Here is a 16,557-nt window from a genome sequence, read left to right on the forward strand (position 1 = left end):
CTCTATCCCAGATCTCCAACAACTTCAAAATCACTACTTCTGGATTGCTCCTTCCTCTAAAATTAGCCTTGGGAACTTCTGTTTCAGCACATATGGAGGGGAAACCTATGTGTTTAATTTTGTTGCTTACAATTAACACAAATGTGACCTTCCTCTAGAAACCTTGAAAGGCATCATCATTTCTGCACTAAATATATGTACGAGAAGTAGGTATTTAGAGGGACTTCCTCCACTGTGCACCCAATAATAGTGCTCTTCATAGGTGTCTAAATTAAACAGATCTTTTCCTATCCAAGTATAAGATCATATTATTATTATATTATTTCCTGTCTTGCCAACAGCGCTTTATTTCTATGGAGCCATAAGCCAATGTGATGGTAGTTAATGCTGGGTTTTAGCTTGCTTCTAACTCTGTATGAAAAAAGCTTCTTTCATCTCTCATTTAAATATTTTTTGTCCTCTGTTTTTAACAGTGGAATCTAACAGATTCAGTGTTGCTTCTTGTGACCCATGTAAAAAGGTATATTTTATACCTGGGTAGTAGTTGACCCTCAGTGCCTTTGGATTTATCCCCTCTGAAAGCTTTTTACTGTTCTGTTAGTTTTTTATTATCTTTTTTAGCCAGTACATTCTACATCATGATCTTTATGGTAAACAGTATCCTAGTAACAGAAGTAATTGGTTGTTGAACTCAGAAAAAAAAAAAATATTAGCTTGCATTGTATTTCCAACAAAGAACAAGGCTGGAGACAAGCTTACAAATATCTGATGGACACAGCCTGAAATTACGGAATGGGAAAGGTTGGAAACACCTGGCATTTAAAATATACACAAGATTTTTGTTTTAGAGTAAATTAAAGACACTGACAGTAAGAGAAAAATACTATACATGATTCAGTCTCTGTATCTTCTGTTGGTGAAGGGTCTCACTCAGCAAAGTTCCCGAACATAGTGGGATGATGGAGACAGCTGTGTTCAAACGTCTGTGTTCAAATGCCTTGCCCAACTAGGATCTTGCCGCTCGTATTCTTACTAGATATGTACTTAGTCATGTGATAATACAGAATATTAAGAAACAAAATCCATTAAGGCGCTGCAACTAGCTTTATACCCAATACAGTGCAGGCCAAACATTTTTAACTTAAGAAACAAACTCTAAAAAATGCTTAGCAGATGGAGCCCTAAAATAATTTTTCATGCATAATTCAGAGCAGTTTATTTGTTTGCTTGGCTAAGAAGTATTTCTGAAGATACAAGAAGATGGAAAATGTATGATATGCATATAATAATGTAAACTTTTTAACATGGCAGGTAAACATTCACTAGAATAGAGATTGATAGTTGTATATTAAATGTCATGATTTTTTTCCAGAAGTTGAGCAGTATTCTTCGAGTCAAGTTCTTTCAACATAATCATAATTGATGTTAACAGAAAATGTAAATTGGAAAAGATCTTAATTTACTGTTCACAAAACTCTATTCTAATTGAAATATCTCACCCCAGTAAAATAATTAAAATGTTGTCATACAAAATGATTAATATGACCTTAAAAACAAATTGCTTGACCTGTATAATGATGACACTTCTTTTAAATACTTTCAGTAGGATATTTCTTCACTGATTTGCAGAGCATGGTAGAGACAAAAAGAACTGAAGGTCAGAGCCAAAACCCCAAGCAAACAAATAAACAAGCAAACAAAGAAGCTTAGCCTTTAAAAAAGTGCTTTAAGTGAAACTTAAGCATTTAGTTGCAAAATTCTGATTGTGAAAATCTCTATTTGGTTACTGTTGAAAGCATTTACATTTCATACATGCCTCACTTTTTAAAAAAGATGTTAAAGATTCCAGGAGATAGAAGTGGTATTCAACTGCCTAAACACAGATGTCTTGAGATTTATGCTGTTTATACTGGTTATCCTATGCCTTTTTTTTAATCTATGAAAAAGCAAAAAAAGAATATTCTTAGGCATCACTGATATAATCTTCACATAGCCATATAAGCTAGGATAGACACATTTTGTTTTCCTCTCCCCTAGGTAGAAATGAAGGTGAGCTCAGCTCTAGATATCTTCACTGTAGGTGTATAAACTTAAATAAATAAGATAAATCTCAGACCTACAACTACACTTCTACCTACAGTGATTTCTAAATCCTTCTGGAGCCAGGGAATACATCCTCCCTATGACATCTAAGGACTCTGATCCCACTCTCAGAGCACTCCTGGCAATGCAAGAATGAGGTTCTTCCTACACAAGCGCAGTTTTCTTTCAAACCCTGGGATCAAAGAAGACATAATACTTTCAAGCCTTCCCTCCTCGACAATTTTCTAGATGGGATATGCAGTTAAAACAAACCATCCCCAAGCAGCTGGCTGTGTGTGAGAAGAGGGTGGGCAAGGAGAAGCACAATGCGCTTTCTGCAATTCCTTTACAAGCTTTGCCGCTCTGCAGGGAAGACTCCTGGACTCACCGGGTCAGGGAGCGAGTAATGGCGACAGAAAGTGACTTTGTAGCAGTAAGATATATCCCTCTCTGCTCCAGAGGCAATCTGTGTACCTCATGTGATTAAAAATACTTAATCAGTCTTGAAATTTCATAGCAGAGCTGTCATCATGACCTAGGTGAGTGCCCTTACTGCTAGGGAATATTACTCTCTTCTTGATTCCCTGGATTTAAATTGTTTAGTACTCAGTGGCACAGTTTCAACTAGAAGATGAAGAGTGATTTTTTTTTCATTCCCAGCCTGTACACTTTCCCAGATCTTGATTTCATAGCTCAACCTCCTAACATCCTTGCCACCTCTAAACTGACTTGTAGATGCATGCTCTGATGAACTTCACAGTCTTCTTTAAAAAAAAAAAAAAAAAAAAAAAAAAATAAATAAAAAAAAAATTAGGCACCATGTGGCGTTGCCTGTCTCCATTTGGCCCACAGATTCTGTACCTTCTCCCCTAGCAGAGCAAGGCCATCCAGTATGGAATGAGATGGTGGCTGGGGCTCGTAGCCAGTGTCAGAAGACGGAAAGCATGCCCAAGGCCCCAGTCTGTAAACATACTCTGTGTCCCCTAAAAGGCTTCCTTATTCTACCTGACTATGTATTCCTTTGGCTTTGTCAGTCTAGTGTGACTATACAGGTTCCTTTCAGGAAAGCTGAAGGTTCAGTACCCTGAGAATCCACTGGATAAAAGTTTAAGCCACAGCTTATGTTAGAGGGTTGGTGCCTTACGAGTCTCTGATCAGCAGAGATTTACTGGTAGCAATATTTCAATGAATAGCGAAAATTCTGCTCCAGTTTGCATTGCTTTCAAGACATAAGAGGAACTTTGGCTTAATCAGTTACAGTTCCTCAAGAGGCTCCTACAACATTGCTGCCTTTCTGTGGGTTTACCTAAGACAGTTTTATGGATGCAAACCGTTTCTTTGCATGAAAAGAGGTTGTTGCACCATTAGATCAAGGTGATCGTCCATTAAGATCCAGACCCAGCTTTAATCTGTGAAGGCCGGGGTCTGGATCTCAATGGACGATCACCTTGATTCATCGTATGGTGTAACAACCTTTCATGCAAATGAAAGGGTTTACATTTTCATAAAACAGTCTTAGGAAAATCCGCTAAGCTAACTTTTTAAAGTGAACCTGCATTCCCCAACATGAATCTGGCGAGCAAAACGGAGAAACACAGGAGATACCTGAAACCGAGCAGAGGTTTAAAGTGTGAAGATGGCATCCCTCTACATAGTCTGGTACTGAGGGCTTAAAAACTGATGGGCAAAACTAAGTGTCTGCAGCATTCATTTAGTATGCATTAATGCAGCTGCCTGAGCTCTAGCAAAAGACTTTTATCATTGTCATTAATTTCCAGAAAGAGCAGAATGCCACCTAGCTGCTAGGGATGGCCTCTCGTGACTGAATTTTGTTGCAAGATAATCGTAGAGGGTTGTCAGTCAGTAGCATAAATCTTAGTATCAGAGAGGATTTCCCTTTATTTTTAGTAAGTATCATAGGGGAGAAGGATGTGGCATGAAGCAGCTCCTTTCACAGAATAGATGCTTTTTAAAAGCTTGGTGAGTGATGACATGTCACTGCATGACTGTGCTTTTCATGTGTATCAGACAGGGAGGTGTTAGGATCTAAAATTCCTACTCGAACAATCTCCCTGGAGCTTAAACAATTATCCAGACAGAGGCATTAATCAGTTACTTCCCAATGCATTACATACGACAGTGTAAGGTTGACAATTACAAAGCAATCAGCACATTTTCCTAAACCTGAATATTTTGTCTGTTTGGCAGGAGGAGGTATAACATAAAAGATAAAAATAAGGAAAAAATGAAAGAAGTTCTCACACATGATACAAATCCTAGTATTCTTTTTATCACTATCAGCACAGGAAAACCATTTTTAAAGTTGGGCATTTTTTTCTTCATAGCTTGGCTTTTCATTCATGAGAAATTAAGACCATATTAAACCAAAGTTATTCTCTTGCAGCCAAACTTCAGTCCACAAGACTTTTGAGCTGCTTTGTGTCTAATCTTTTGTAATATATATTGCTGCCCAAAGCAACTTCATATCAAATTCTCTTAAAATAAGTATCACAATGAAGACCTCTGCCTTATAATTTCAACTACTTCACAGTATTTTTCACATAAATCAGGTACAATAAAATATTATCTGCATAAAAAGGCTTTATTATTTGATAACTGTAGAACAAATAACTGTGGAAGTTTTTTTTGTAACAACTGAGCTGATCATATATGCTGAATCTGTTCTCTTCAAATACGGGGGGGGGGGGGTTCAAGGAAAATACCTGTGGCACCATTCTTTTATAGATAAGACTAACATTAATCTACATAGGGAATCTACCATGATTTATATTGAAGGAATGTTTTTAAGTATTCGGGAGATGCCATATAAGCATTGCAAAGCCTATAATCCACATCCTGCAAGGTCTGCAATAACTTTGACAGTACAATTAGAGATGTGAGGATAATCAAGCCAGTTTTTATCTTACTAGCCAGCATAGTGCAAGATTCAGTGGGAGTCTGGAATTGAGCATCTTTCCATGTGCATAAGAAACCTGCAGTTGCTGAACCTTTTGTTGGCACAGGCTCACTGCACTCAGTACTGAACTAGCAAGTTAAAGCTATCGTGGGTAGTCTTAAGAACAATTTGCAACATCCTTTGTTTGCTGTACAGGTGAGGTTTTAGGCAGATTCTTATTGCTCTTGACGTAAATAAAAGCTACCAAGAACATAAAAATGTTTTGGAAAAGCCATATGATCTATCAGGGTGTTTCCAGGACTCCCTGAATTAATTTCAGTTTTAGCAGCCTGTAAAATTGGGAGTCCCTAGAGCCTGGCTCAGGTCTTCTGGTCTTCCAGGGAATAAAATGCATAACTTGCTGTTTTAGACCCAAAGCTTCAAATCAAGATCGGTCACCTCCTGAATGATGATTCAGGAGCAGCCTGCTTGGTGTGTTCGCTCAGAGCCAAGGGGTCCTGCATCCTGTGGGCCCCCAGCAAATTTCCACCTGACAGTCTGACACTGAATCATAGAATCAGAATAGTTTGTGTTGGAAAGGACCTCCAAAGATCATCTAATCCAACCCACCTGCAATGAGCAGGGACATAGACTAGAACAGAATAGAATCATTAAGTTTGGAAAAGATGTCTAAGATCATCAAGTCCAACCATCAACCCAACACCACCATGCCCACTACACCATGTCCTGAAGTGCCACGTGTTTTTTGAGCACCTCCAGGGATGGTGGCACCACCACTTCCCTGGGCAGCCTGTTCCAATGCCTGACAACCTGTTCAATAAAGAAATTTTTTCTAATATCCAATCTAAACCTCCCCTGGTGCAACCTGAGGCCATTTCCTCTCGTCCTATCACTAGTTACTTGACAGAAGAGACCAACACCACCTCACTACAACCCCCTTTCAGGTAGTTGCAGAGAGCGATCAGGTCTCCCCTCAGCCTCCTCTTCTCCAGACCAAACAGCCCCAGTCCCCTCAGCTGCTCCTCATAAGACTTGTGCTCCAGGCCCCTCACCAGCTTGGTTGCCCTTCTCTGGACACGCTCCAGCACCTCCGTGTCTTTCCTGCAGTGAGGGGCCCAAAACTGAACACAGGACTCAAGGTGCGGCCTCACCAGTGCCCAGTACAGGGTACGATCACCTCCGTGCTCCTGCTGGCCACACTATTTCTGATACAGGCCAGGATGCCGTTGGCCTTCTTGGCCACCTGGGCACACTGCCGGCTCATATTCAGCCGGCTGTCGACCAGCACCCCCAGGTCTTTCTCTGCCGGGCAGCTTTCCAGCCCCTCTTCCCCAAGCCTGTAGCGCTGCGTGGGGTTGTTGTGACCCAAGTGCAGGACCCGGCACTTGGCTGTGTTGAACCTCATACGATTTGTCTCAGCCCATCGATCCAGCCTGTCCAGATCCCTCTATAGAGCCTCCCTACCCTCGAGCAGATCGACCCTGCCTCCCAACTTGGTGTGGTCTGCAAGGATAGTGCTCCAGAATACACCGCAGTCCAACTGGCCGCAGAGGCGACCTCACTCCTCCTGGTCACCTGCAGTCCCTGACAGACCCAGAGGAACCAGCAATCCATGGGCCTCAGTCTTCGGGTTGAAGTTAACCCCCGGAAACCTTTTGCTCCCTGGTGGGTCCCAGTGAAGAGGTTTCCTACGCCAGCCTTTGCTCCTGCCCACACGGCTGGCCGCTCTGCTTGTAGTGTACTCGGGCAGGGTGGACTCCTCTTGAAAGTGAGCTCCTCAGAGCGTATTTGAGATGCTGCACAGGCAATGCCAGAGGAAAGAGAAACGACAGAGTAGATGCAAGTTCTGCCTTACTCACAGAACTATCATGTCCTAATGTAAGTCAAAACCCCCTACGTTTTAATATATGTAGTCTATTAGAATGTAAGATTTTTGTAGCTATGTTTACCCTCTTTTTCTTTTTCCATTTGTTCCTATATCAGGTGACATCTTATGTGTAATTTTCTACATTGTCCACAAATCTGAACACCCAGATCTCACATCACTGCAATGTGAAATAAACTATTGCTGGCAAGTGATGATTCTCACTGAGCTGTGAAGGATACGGACCATATTCACTTAGTTCTCTGCAAACTTCCAGTTCGATTTCACTGAGCTGACACCTCTCTCTAAAGGCTCATATTTTCTTTTTGCCTTTTTTTTTTCTTTTTCTGACACAGTAATTTGAGGCAAGTCAGGATATCTATTTTTAAGAGCCAGGAACCTGTGACATCCAGTCCCCGAGGGGGAAATATTATTTAAATAATTCCATGTAGTCTCCTACGTCCGCTAAAAGAAAGAATAAATATAATTAGAAAAATGTAACTAATACCTTTCTCTGAATCCCCAGTGTACATCTTTTTAGCCATCTGTTCTCTCTCCTCCAGGCCCCAATCCCACATGTGCTAAACAGTAATCACAGAACCGATCAGCAAACCTGAAGTTAAGGGTATGTTATACCTCCTAGTACAGGTGGATCTCCTACATCCTAGTTTTCCAGCTCTTAAACTGTACCTTCTGTAGAGAAGGTGCCTTATTGACTAAAAAGTGCACCGTTACCAGCTTACCACTTTCAGCATTTTTTGTTCTTTCAGTACTCCCAGCAGTGAGAGAAGTACTGTTATCCTTCTTTGCACGCAGAGGAATGAGAAACAGAGTTAAATGACTTGCTCTGGGCCATACAGGGACTCTGTGACAAACTAGGATGTGAACTGTTAAATAATACTGCAGAGGAATACGCTTCCCTCTGAAGCTTAACTCCCAGTTTAAACTGACATATTCTACAACCAGGCATCAAGTTACAGCACCGATGCTTGGTAAATGATAGATTGAAAGTCAGTCTCGAAGTACCACAGCAGCACATTCTCCTTGAGCATTCCGTGTTAATAAATTGTGAATCACGTATATCCCATTAATAACCTGTTGTGAAAAACAAAACTTTTCCTTGTTAGATCAGGCAGTGCTATTACAAAAATGGTATATTGTGCTTCTCATTTTATTTTGCAGATAAACAAGACTACTTTAATTACCATGATCTGACATGCCATCTCCAGAACAGAAGGTACAGTACTGAAAGGTGTAATACATTTGCAGTACAGGGAAGGTTTATTTTAGGCATTAAATGAAATGGCATTAACATAGAGTATGAAAAATACTGCCCTATTCTTAATAGAATCTTTCTTGAAGGAACAATTGTAAAAATGGATTTCAGATTTTACTGCTTAAGTCAAAATATTAAATGATGTAATAAACTATATTTTTGGAAAATATGAAGCTTTTGCTACAAACAAGAAATAACTTTTATTATTCAGGGTGCCTTGGGTGTGTTTTAATTTCTTAGATTTTGTAATGCAAAGTTAATCCTTGCTAGACGTTGAATAAGTAGGAAATTAGCAGAGTCAAGGAGCCCTGGAAGTCAAATCTTTTCACAAAGACCACTTTTCATTTTATGATTGATGAGGGCAAAATAGCCATCGTGATCAATATGACAAGCAAACGGTAGGACAGAGTGGCAAATAAATAGGTGGAAAAGTATTTGAGGGGTGTGAATGTTTTAAGAAAGGAGATTAGAGAGATGGCACCAAAAGCCAAGGAGGGCATGATATAAAGGCCATATTCAGGCAAGAAGAAATCAGAGCAGTAGAAAAATTACCATTTTTGATACCTCAGTCAGGCAGCACAGAACAGCTGTTGCGCCTAACAGAACAAACAATTCTTGCACCTGCAGAAAGAAAAGGAATGGTAGCAACATAGCATCTTCCTGATGAAAAGAAGTATGTGTGGAAGTCCTTGAGCATATAAATTGAGATCCCTGTTAAGGTCACAGCCCAGCAACCATGGGAACAAAACAGATCTAGTGACACCAAACACCTTGTCTGAGTTACTGCCGTATACCTAACACACAACATATTTTCTCCCATATGCTTCAGCAGGAATATTTGCTTGAAAAGGTTTGTGTAAGCTGCAGCAGAGATATGGGAGCTGAAGAGAGCATCCCCCCATGCTGTGATGCTCAGCGCCGAAGCAGCCAGCAGCCTGGCCGCAGCTCCCAGGGGTTCTTGGGCCACATGGTGAGGACCAAAAATTTGGGATGTATGGATCCTGCCGTGAGGTCGAGAGGCAGCCACTATCACTGCAGAAGAGTGCTTGTGTTCAAACTGCAGGCATCTTTCTTCCTAAGTTTATGTAGTACACTCAGTGATTAAATAAAGCAAAGAGAGAATTATGCCACATGAATGACCATCTGACAGCTTTCCAGGTACAACATAAACAGTCCTGAGTGGTTATCAGAGAAATACCTGAACAGACTAACTTTATCAGCACACACAGGACTTTGCTACCTACAGAGAGCTCGCAGAGCACATGCTTAAGATACACAATCATGAACACAAGGTGAAACATCAAAAATAGCACTTCAAGGAAAGAGTACTACATTTCCCAGGACAGGCATCTGGATATTGTGGAAAATGAAATTTTGAATGAAACTGCAGCAGAAAAAAATCAAATAAAGCCTAGGTTTTACAGACAGAGAAATATACCATGTATCACAATGTATTTTTACAGGACAGGCTTCAATAGTTCCCAAGAACCAGGTCACAACCTCCATGTTGGCTGACTGAAGCTACTGCATTACTATCATCACAGATCACTTGAGCACCAAATGGATTTTAATACATTATAATGTTGGAATTAACTAGTGTTTTCTGATAAGGAGCAAGTCATCTTCTATTATCAGGCATCAAATCATTTTAGTATTTTGCTGGTATGTTCTCCTCTGGTACAATCTGCCAAAGAAAATAGTTCGCCTGCTTGTAGAATGGAAAGAAAATGTGCCTGAATAAGATGCAGATAAAAATGGATACAGAAATTAGCCCTGAAGTACTGTAGATTTCCCAAGGCCTTGTTAAGAACTCAGAGACAGTTATATTTGGCTGTAAGAGCTCAAACCCAATTTTCTTCTCAGAAAATGAGAGACCTTAAATGATGGCAAAGATATTTAAAGGAAGATCAAATTTTATTTATTTGTGATGCACACTACTGTCATCGGTGGAAGAACAGGCATGGTAGATAGTGAAAGATATATCTGTAGTATCATGTGAATCTGGAACTCAGATATGAAGTATGGACCAAATCTTTCATTTTAGCAACTGAGTTATGACTGTAGAGGCGTGCCTATATCACAGGGATTGAAGGATTTGGGGGTTTTGGGGGGGGTTACAAATTTTGCTTGCATATATATATATGGAGACTTATGGTACACACTCAAGCACATGACTTGGTGCACTTGAAGCGGTTTTCTTTTGAAACAAAGGCTGTTGCCATTCAGTAGGACACTAGCCAGGGAGCACTGTTTTAATGTGGATGCAAGGTCTTCCACTACACAGTTCTCTACAGTTTTATGGCACATGCAATGTTAGCTTGTTGGCAATCTGTTTATTATTTCATATCTGTGTTGCTTGTTGACAGAGATGCTGTTGCAGGGCTCTTTAACTATCTTTGAGCTACCAACTTATAGTCACAGGTGGACCTCTCCACTGTTATCTATTTTCAATTTCTCGGTGCTATGTCCTACTGATGGTGGATAACACTTAGCAAAAAGGACAGGAAAGTGTGCATTTAGTAGCTGTAATTGACAGAAACTACAGGTAAATTCCTTGCTGTGCAAGGAAAAAGCTGAATCTGAAGATCTAGAAAATGATCTCATCTAGAAAATACCTACAGCCTACCCATTTGTAAATGAGGACAGCAACATGTGCTTCATACTGATTCTTGTATTACAAAGACAGAAGAGGTGTGTCTTGCCCTCCTTCTCTTGGCACATTTTCTTGACTGAAATTCTCTTCTACTGCAATGATGTATTTGAAGACAGGTCCTCCTACATAATGAACCTTCCGAAGGCTAGTACCGCAGTGGTGCAAGTCAGCTACCCACACTCTCTTGTTCCAGTTTCTGAAAGAGAATTACAGCCTGTTTATCCTGAATGCACCTCTTGCAGTCTCCCTTCTGAGTCATAGTCACAGTAGCAAGACTGCCAGAGAGAGGAGCAGCACACTTGGAGCCACGGCTTCCAGAGAAGGTTGTCCCATGACAGCTGGTCAGGGACAGGGTGCAGGGATCTGGTGTGGTTGTCTACTGCTAGGTGTATGACCCTGAGGATTTCGTAGAAACGGCTCTCCGTTTCTGGAGTCAGTGGGACTTTCTCTTCAGGGTCTCTGGAAAGATCGAAGAGCAGTGGGGGATCATGCTGTGTGATGAATCCTCCATGGCAGAAGCAAACATGAGAATCGTAGCAACCATTGGAGTCTTCAGGACTGAAGTTTGGAGTGAAGAAGACGACTTTCCAGACAGATTCACCTGCAATTTACAGACACAAAACAGCTGGTGATAAAAAGACAAATTAAAAGTCCCCTAGTCTTATGAAACTCTAATTTACACCAAGGGAAATCAGTCTTTTGGTACAACCTCGCTCTGTACAGGAACCGCAATATACTGAAAGAGTAAAACAAAATTGAGCAAAACAAAAATAAGCAAAACATGACGATTTTCATGCTATGCATATTTATGAAATAATTATGATCACTTCATTCCCTTGGAAGAATTCTGATTAACTAAATCATAGAAGACTTAAAAGAACTTCGCATTTTTACATAAACAGTGCTAAGAAGATTTGCATAAATATTTACTAAGCCATTGCACTGTCTTCTGCAAGACTTATTAAAATGTACCTTTGCCCTTTGGCCGTATGCAGACACTGTTGGGCCATGTCTGCTTCTCATTTTGCTAATCAAAATAATTTCATTTTTACCTTTTTCCCTCTTCCTTCTTTTGTTGTATTAACCCATTGCCCTCTGCCACATGTTTTCATTGCAAACACCTGGAGACAGTTTCACGTTTTAGTAAATGTGATGACATGAAAAGGTATAATGGATACTAAATTCCTTTCTTAGGCCTCTAGATGTTTTTTCCAAAAATAAATAACTGGTAACAGTAGTGCAATTTTTAGGTGACATTCTGCTTTGTAAAATAGGAGCCAAAGGTCTTCATTTATAGGTTAGTCATTCTCTCTCAGCTTAATTTGCTGTGTACAGAAACTGAACTTTCTGCACTAGTGTAACTTCAGTCAGTATTTTCACTGTTTGAAAATACTAATTGTTTCCTGGATTAAGAATAAGCAGGTATCTGTTCCTGCAAGAAGCACTCTTGAACAGAAGGCACACTGGAGAATCTGAAAATACTTAACAAGAAAGGAATAAACAAAAAATGGCTGCTTTTTTCCTCAAATATCACGGAAGAGACAGGGAAGTCAGGAACAGATAGGCACTTCCATGGAAGCACACTGTCCTCCCGCAGGGAAGCATACAGTTCTCCATAAAGGGACCAGAGAATAATTAATTAGAGACAAAAATCTGTACTTTATTCTTAATAAAAGTAGGGTACTAAAGAGCTGAGGTCTATGATCTCAGACTACCTACCCACTTGAGTGTATACAGACATCAGAAATACATATTCATCAGTAATTTAAATTCCTCAGCATACTATCGTGAAAAACATTTTTTGTATCACCTCATTTTTTTTAAATACTGGGGGAAAAACTCTTTTTGGTATTTTGTTGAATTTTGTTAAGTTCACAGAAAACTTGTTAATCTAGTAACAGATTGTCACAGATTTCTGTGCACCACAGTGGTTAATATTCATTAACCAATTCATCAGTTCAACAGAATGGAAAGCACCAGAAAATGTGGGAAGGGCAGCGATGAACTGGTACATGCCATGCTGTAACTACATCACACTCAATTTTAGAGATAAAAACAGGTTTAAAGAAAGAAATGTTTCAGCAGACTAAAGAGTCACAGGCTGTAGTTCTAGTCTATAGCATGAATTTAAAGGACAGTGGGTGACCTTAAGGTTCTTTACAGCTTCTTCTATCCCACAGCATTTTTCACATTATAAGAGATTTTACCTTTAGGATCCAATTCAATGACAGAGCCTGGAGACTTCCAGTTCGCTTAGTCTGCACTTAAATCAGGGTCGGAGGGGTGATGGCTATTATACACATTAGACTAGGAGAACCCTCTGAATGCTGCTTGGAAGTCAGCAAAGGGGAAGGAGCTTTAAAGGCTGAGAGTGACTTGCTGGCACAGACAATAGGACGTGGCAGGCTTTAAAGGCTCTGGCTGTGACAGCAGCAATGGCACAGTCTTCCTGGGGAAAAGGGAAGGCAAGGCAAGGCACCACAGCATTCCTTCATACACCTTCCCAATAACATTTTGAAAGGTTGGTTTGATACTTGAATTCTTTGCTGTTTTCTCAGAAGTAAAATAAACAAAAAAAATCTAACAGTCCCCCTTAAATTTCTTTGAACTTATGCATGGAACATTTCCCAGAGCAGAAATATGCCTCTCATTTACTGAGATTTACAATTTACATTCTGGGAAGGTATGTAATTCTACACTAAGCATTCCTTCAGGCTCTTTAAAAGTGTTTAATTGGCAAGATGGTCAATGAAGAACAGAAAAAGCCAAAGGGCTTTATTAATCAGTGCACTGTGTGCCTTTGTAGACCATGCAACATTTGCCCCACCTGACAATTTGATTCAGGGCACTATAACACCTTGATAGAAGAAGAGCAGAAAAAAATATATATAGCTATTAAAATGTCAACTAAAAGAAATTCCAGTAAGGCCATGCACATGAGAACTTTGTGGTCAGGCTGTCTTACCACACATCTATCTTTGATGGTACTCTTGTGCCAAATGACATCATTGAAAAGAAATTTTCAGCCAACTTTTTTTGGTGTTTGGCACTGTAACACCAGGCCAGTTCAAGGGCTTACAGATAGCAATATAAGGTTGGGGATGCTGAATTAATGCAAGTCAGTACAAGCAGCTCATGTAGGTAAGACATGGGGAAAAGAGAGAAATAAGGAAGTGGTACCGTGATTTTTTTTTTTCCCTACAGAACAAAGAATTCTTCAGGTTTGGCTATATACAGAGCATACGGCCTGTTGCAAAATCATGTGTGGGGTTGGGGACAGGGCATGTGTGACATCACATCATGTCTGAATCACATCGCTAGTGTTTTGAAGAGCTGATGCTAGTTTATCAGCTACACAGCTATATAATGTCATGATCATACTGCACAAACCACTGAGGTCTGGGAGAGCAAAGTCTGTTACTGTGCAATGTTCATCTGTTGCACTGCAGTGATGCTTCGGCGAGGATCTGGAACTTCATGTGGTGCTGGAGGAACAGCAGTGCAGACTTTAACCACCGATTTCCTAAGCATTATAAAAACTAAAGCATATCTGTCAGTGTCTGGCTGTGGAGCAGCCGGTGTAATATACTAGGAGACATAAAGGGCTGTCAGACTTCTAATCTGTAAAGCTGATGAACTGTATAAGGCTCGATATTAAAAAGAGAGAGCTCTCTCCCAGACTCTCTCAGCTGATATAAAATCTCATTTTGTCAGAGGGTTAACTACAAGGATCAAATTAATCTCTCAGTAATTAACAATACCTTTGTTCTGCAAAGCATCTGGATAGTAAACTCTCTTTATATAAAAAGATAACTATATGTCTCTTCCTCAGTGAAGTCAGTAGTAAAATTGTCGGGGCTCCCCCACAGTCAAGTATATCAGGTCTCTTCTAAAACAGCAGGCAAGCTCTAAGCCTGCAGAACCCTTGAAGATCCTGTCCCAAGGCTTCACAGCTACTTTATTTAGCGTCCATTTTTCCTGCAATTCTCCAGCTCTCTGAATTGTCCAACAATTTCACCTATTCAGCTCTCAGAATATGTCTTTCCTTCTCATGTTAAGAAAAACAAAACCTACAGAAGTTGCACATATAAATAGTCTCAAAATAAAATAAGTTGCAATTAGTTCGAGCAAATCTGCTATGAACAACTGCTCAGAGTTCGATCTCCCTAACAGACTCCTCTTTTATTATCCTTCACCCATCTCTTTCTCCTCTCATACAGACAACTGTAGCTCCAACAGACTGGTAGCAGCCATGAGATTACGTAAAAGTATCTCAGTAAGATACATGAATATTTCCAAGATGAAGTGACACACTGGATAGGGATGTCATTTCTGTTAAAATAGCACTGTTCTTAAACAGTCATGGCTAAATGGTGTTTTCTGATAAGCAGTTCTTGAAGTGAATAGAAGCTATTGGTGTGTTATTGCTTGGACCTCACTTTTACTGAATTTAATCTATGACTAGCTTTATAGGTTTGCTGCTACTGTCATCTCCTTTGATCATGTTATTTCGTTTCTTCTTTCTGTAGAAGAACAAGTTAAACAAGTCTGTTCTTCACTGTAAATTGGGGAGCTGGCTCTCCTTGACTTCAGATGCCTTTGGGCGTCGTGTACCAATACAAATTGCCCACAGAATTTTCCTTTATCTCAAGTGTGCTCTGTAGCCGGTTGAGCTCCCACACTCTAACTCAAGCTCTTCAATGTTTGTACAGAGTAGCAGATGAAAGCTGCAACTCACTGGAAAATGACATTCTTCAGATAACTCTTGTTATTAGACTGAATCCTTTCTTCCCTCTTCCTATATCTTTAGAATCATTTAGAATTGTTAGGTTCTCTGCTAACCTTATATGAAGCAGATATCACATATGTGTATACATTCAGCTCTTCAATAATTTAACAATTCAGAAAAGGCTTCGGCTGCTAAATTGTTGTAGAACTATATATAGCACATAGAGAATACTATTTGGTTACTATAAAGAAAATACACATATTGTTTTTATAACAATGTGAATTCCTCAAAGAGATAATAAAAATCTGCTACTTGAGATCAAAAATGTGTAACTCCATTGTTCTTTCAGTGAAAATTTGTGGTTTTTTTAGATACTTGTTTTAAGTGCCTGGGTATCTTACAACGTTATATTGTTATATCAGTCAAAAGACAGCACATTATGTCCCAGTGTAGGTGGAGAGTAACTGAGTGATATTCGAAGACATAATGTTAGTTTATGAGAATCTGTTGTTGCTAGAAGAGGCTTGCATAAAGAACTGTGCAGAACATGCAGTATTTGAAGTAAAACCATAAAAAAACCCCAGTAGTAGCAGTGATTTTAAAATCTTAAGGATAGAAACTGCAGTGTTAAGTATCCTCTAAAACAGAAAGGATTGCGCATTGGTGGATATCTAATAATCATACTGAACAACTGCTGGAGTAAAAATACAAGACACAGTGAAACCATGCTTAGGCTGCTGAAGTCAAGACAGAAATCTCATGACTGACCTCATTATCTAGAGTAAGTGCTGTGGTACAAGAAGCTTCCACTGAATTCTGTTCAAAAGTGAAGATTATCTGCTGAACGGTAGCAGCTGACAAAGAATTATTTTCCTGAATTCTTCATCATCATCTTCAAAAAGAATTGACTGATCATTTACAGTGTTTTCTTTTCTTGTTGAAGAAAGTCCCAAGTGGGAAGATCTGTGGGTATAGAAACTATGCTGCTAAAAGAGGAAGTGCTATAATGCAATGTTATGCCTCATATTTGGAAATC

The 16,557-nt window shown here is 39.8% G+C and overlaps 1 protein-coding gene across 16 annotated transcripts in view; it reads right to left on the reverse strand.

Moving 5' to 3' along the window:
• Positions 1-8,018: 8,018 nt before the first annotated feature.
• The window catches only part of STS (steroid sulfatase), a 113,598-nt gene continuing 105,059 nt past the window's right edge, over positions 8,019-16,557 (reverse strand). For all 16 annotated transcript variants that reach the window (XM_069770459.1, XM_069770457.1, XM_069770447.1 and 13 more), the window contains one exon: positions 8,019-11,393. In XM_069770459.1, coding sequence (XP_069626560.1) covers positions 11,011-11,393 — 383 coding nt within the window. In that variant the 3' untranslated portion in view covers positions 8,019-11,010. The remainder of the gene's footprint in view (positions 11,394-16,557) is intronic.

The sequence above is a fragment of the Haliaeetus albicilla genome, chromosome 25, assembly GCF_947461875.1.
Source record: "Haliaeetus albicilla chromosome 25, bHalAlb1.1, whole genome shotgun sequence".
Classification (NCBI taxonomy): domain Eukaryota; kingdom Metazoa; phylum Chordata; class Aves; order Accipitriformes; family Accipitridae; genus Haliaeetus; species Haliaeetus albicilla.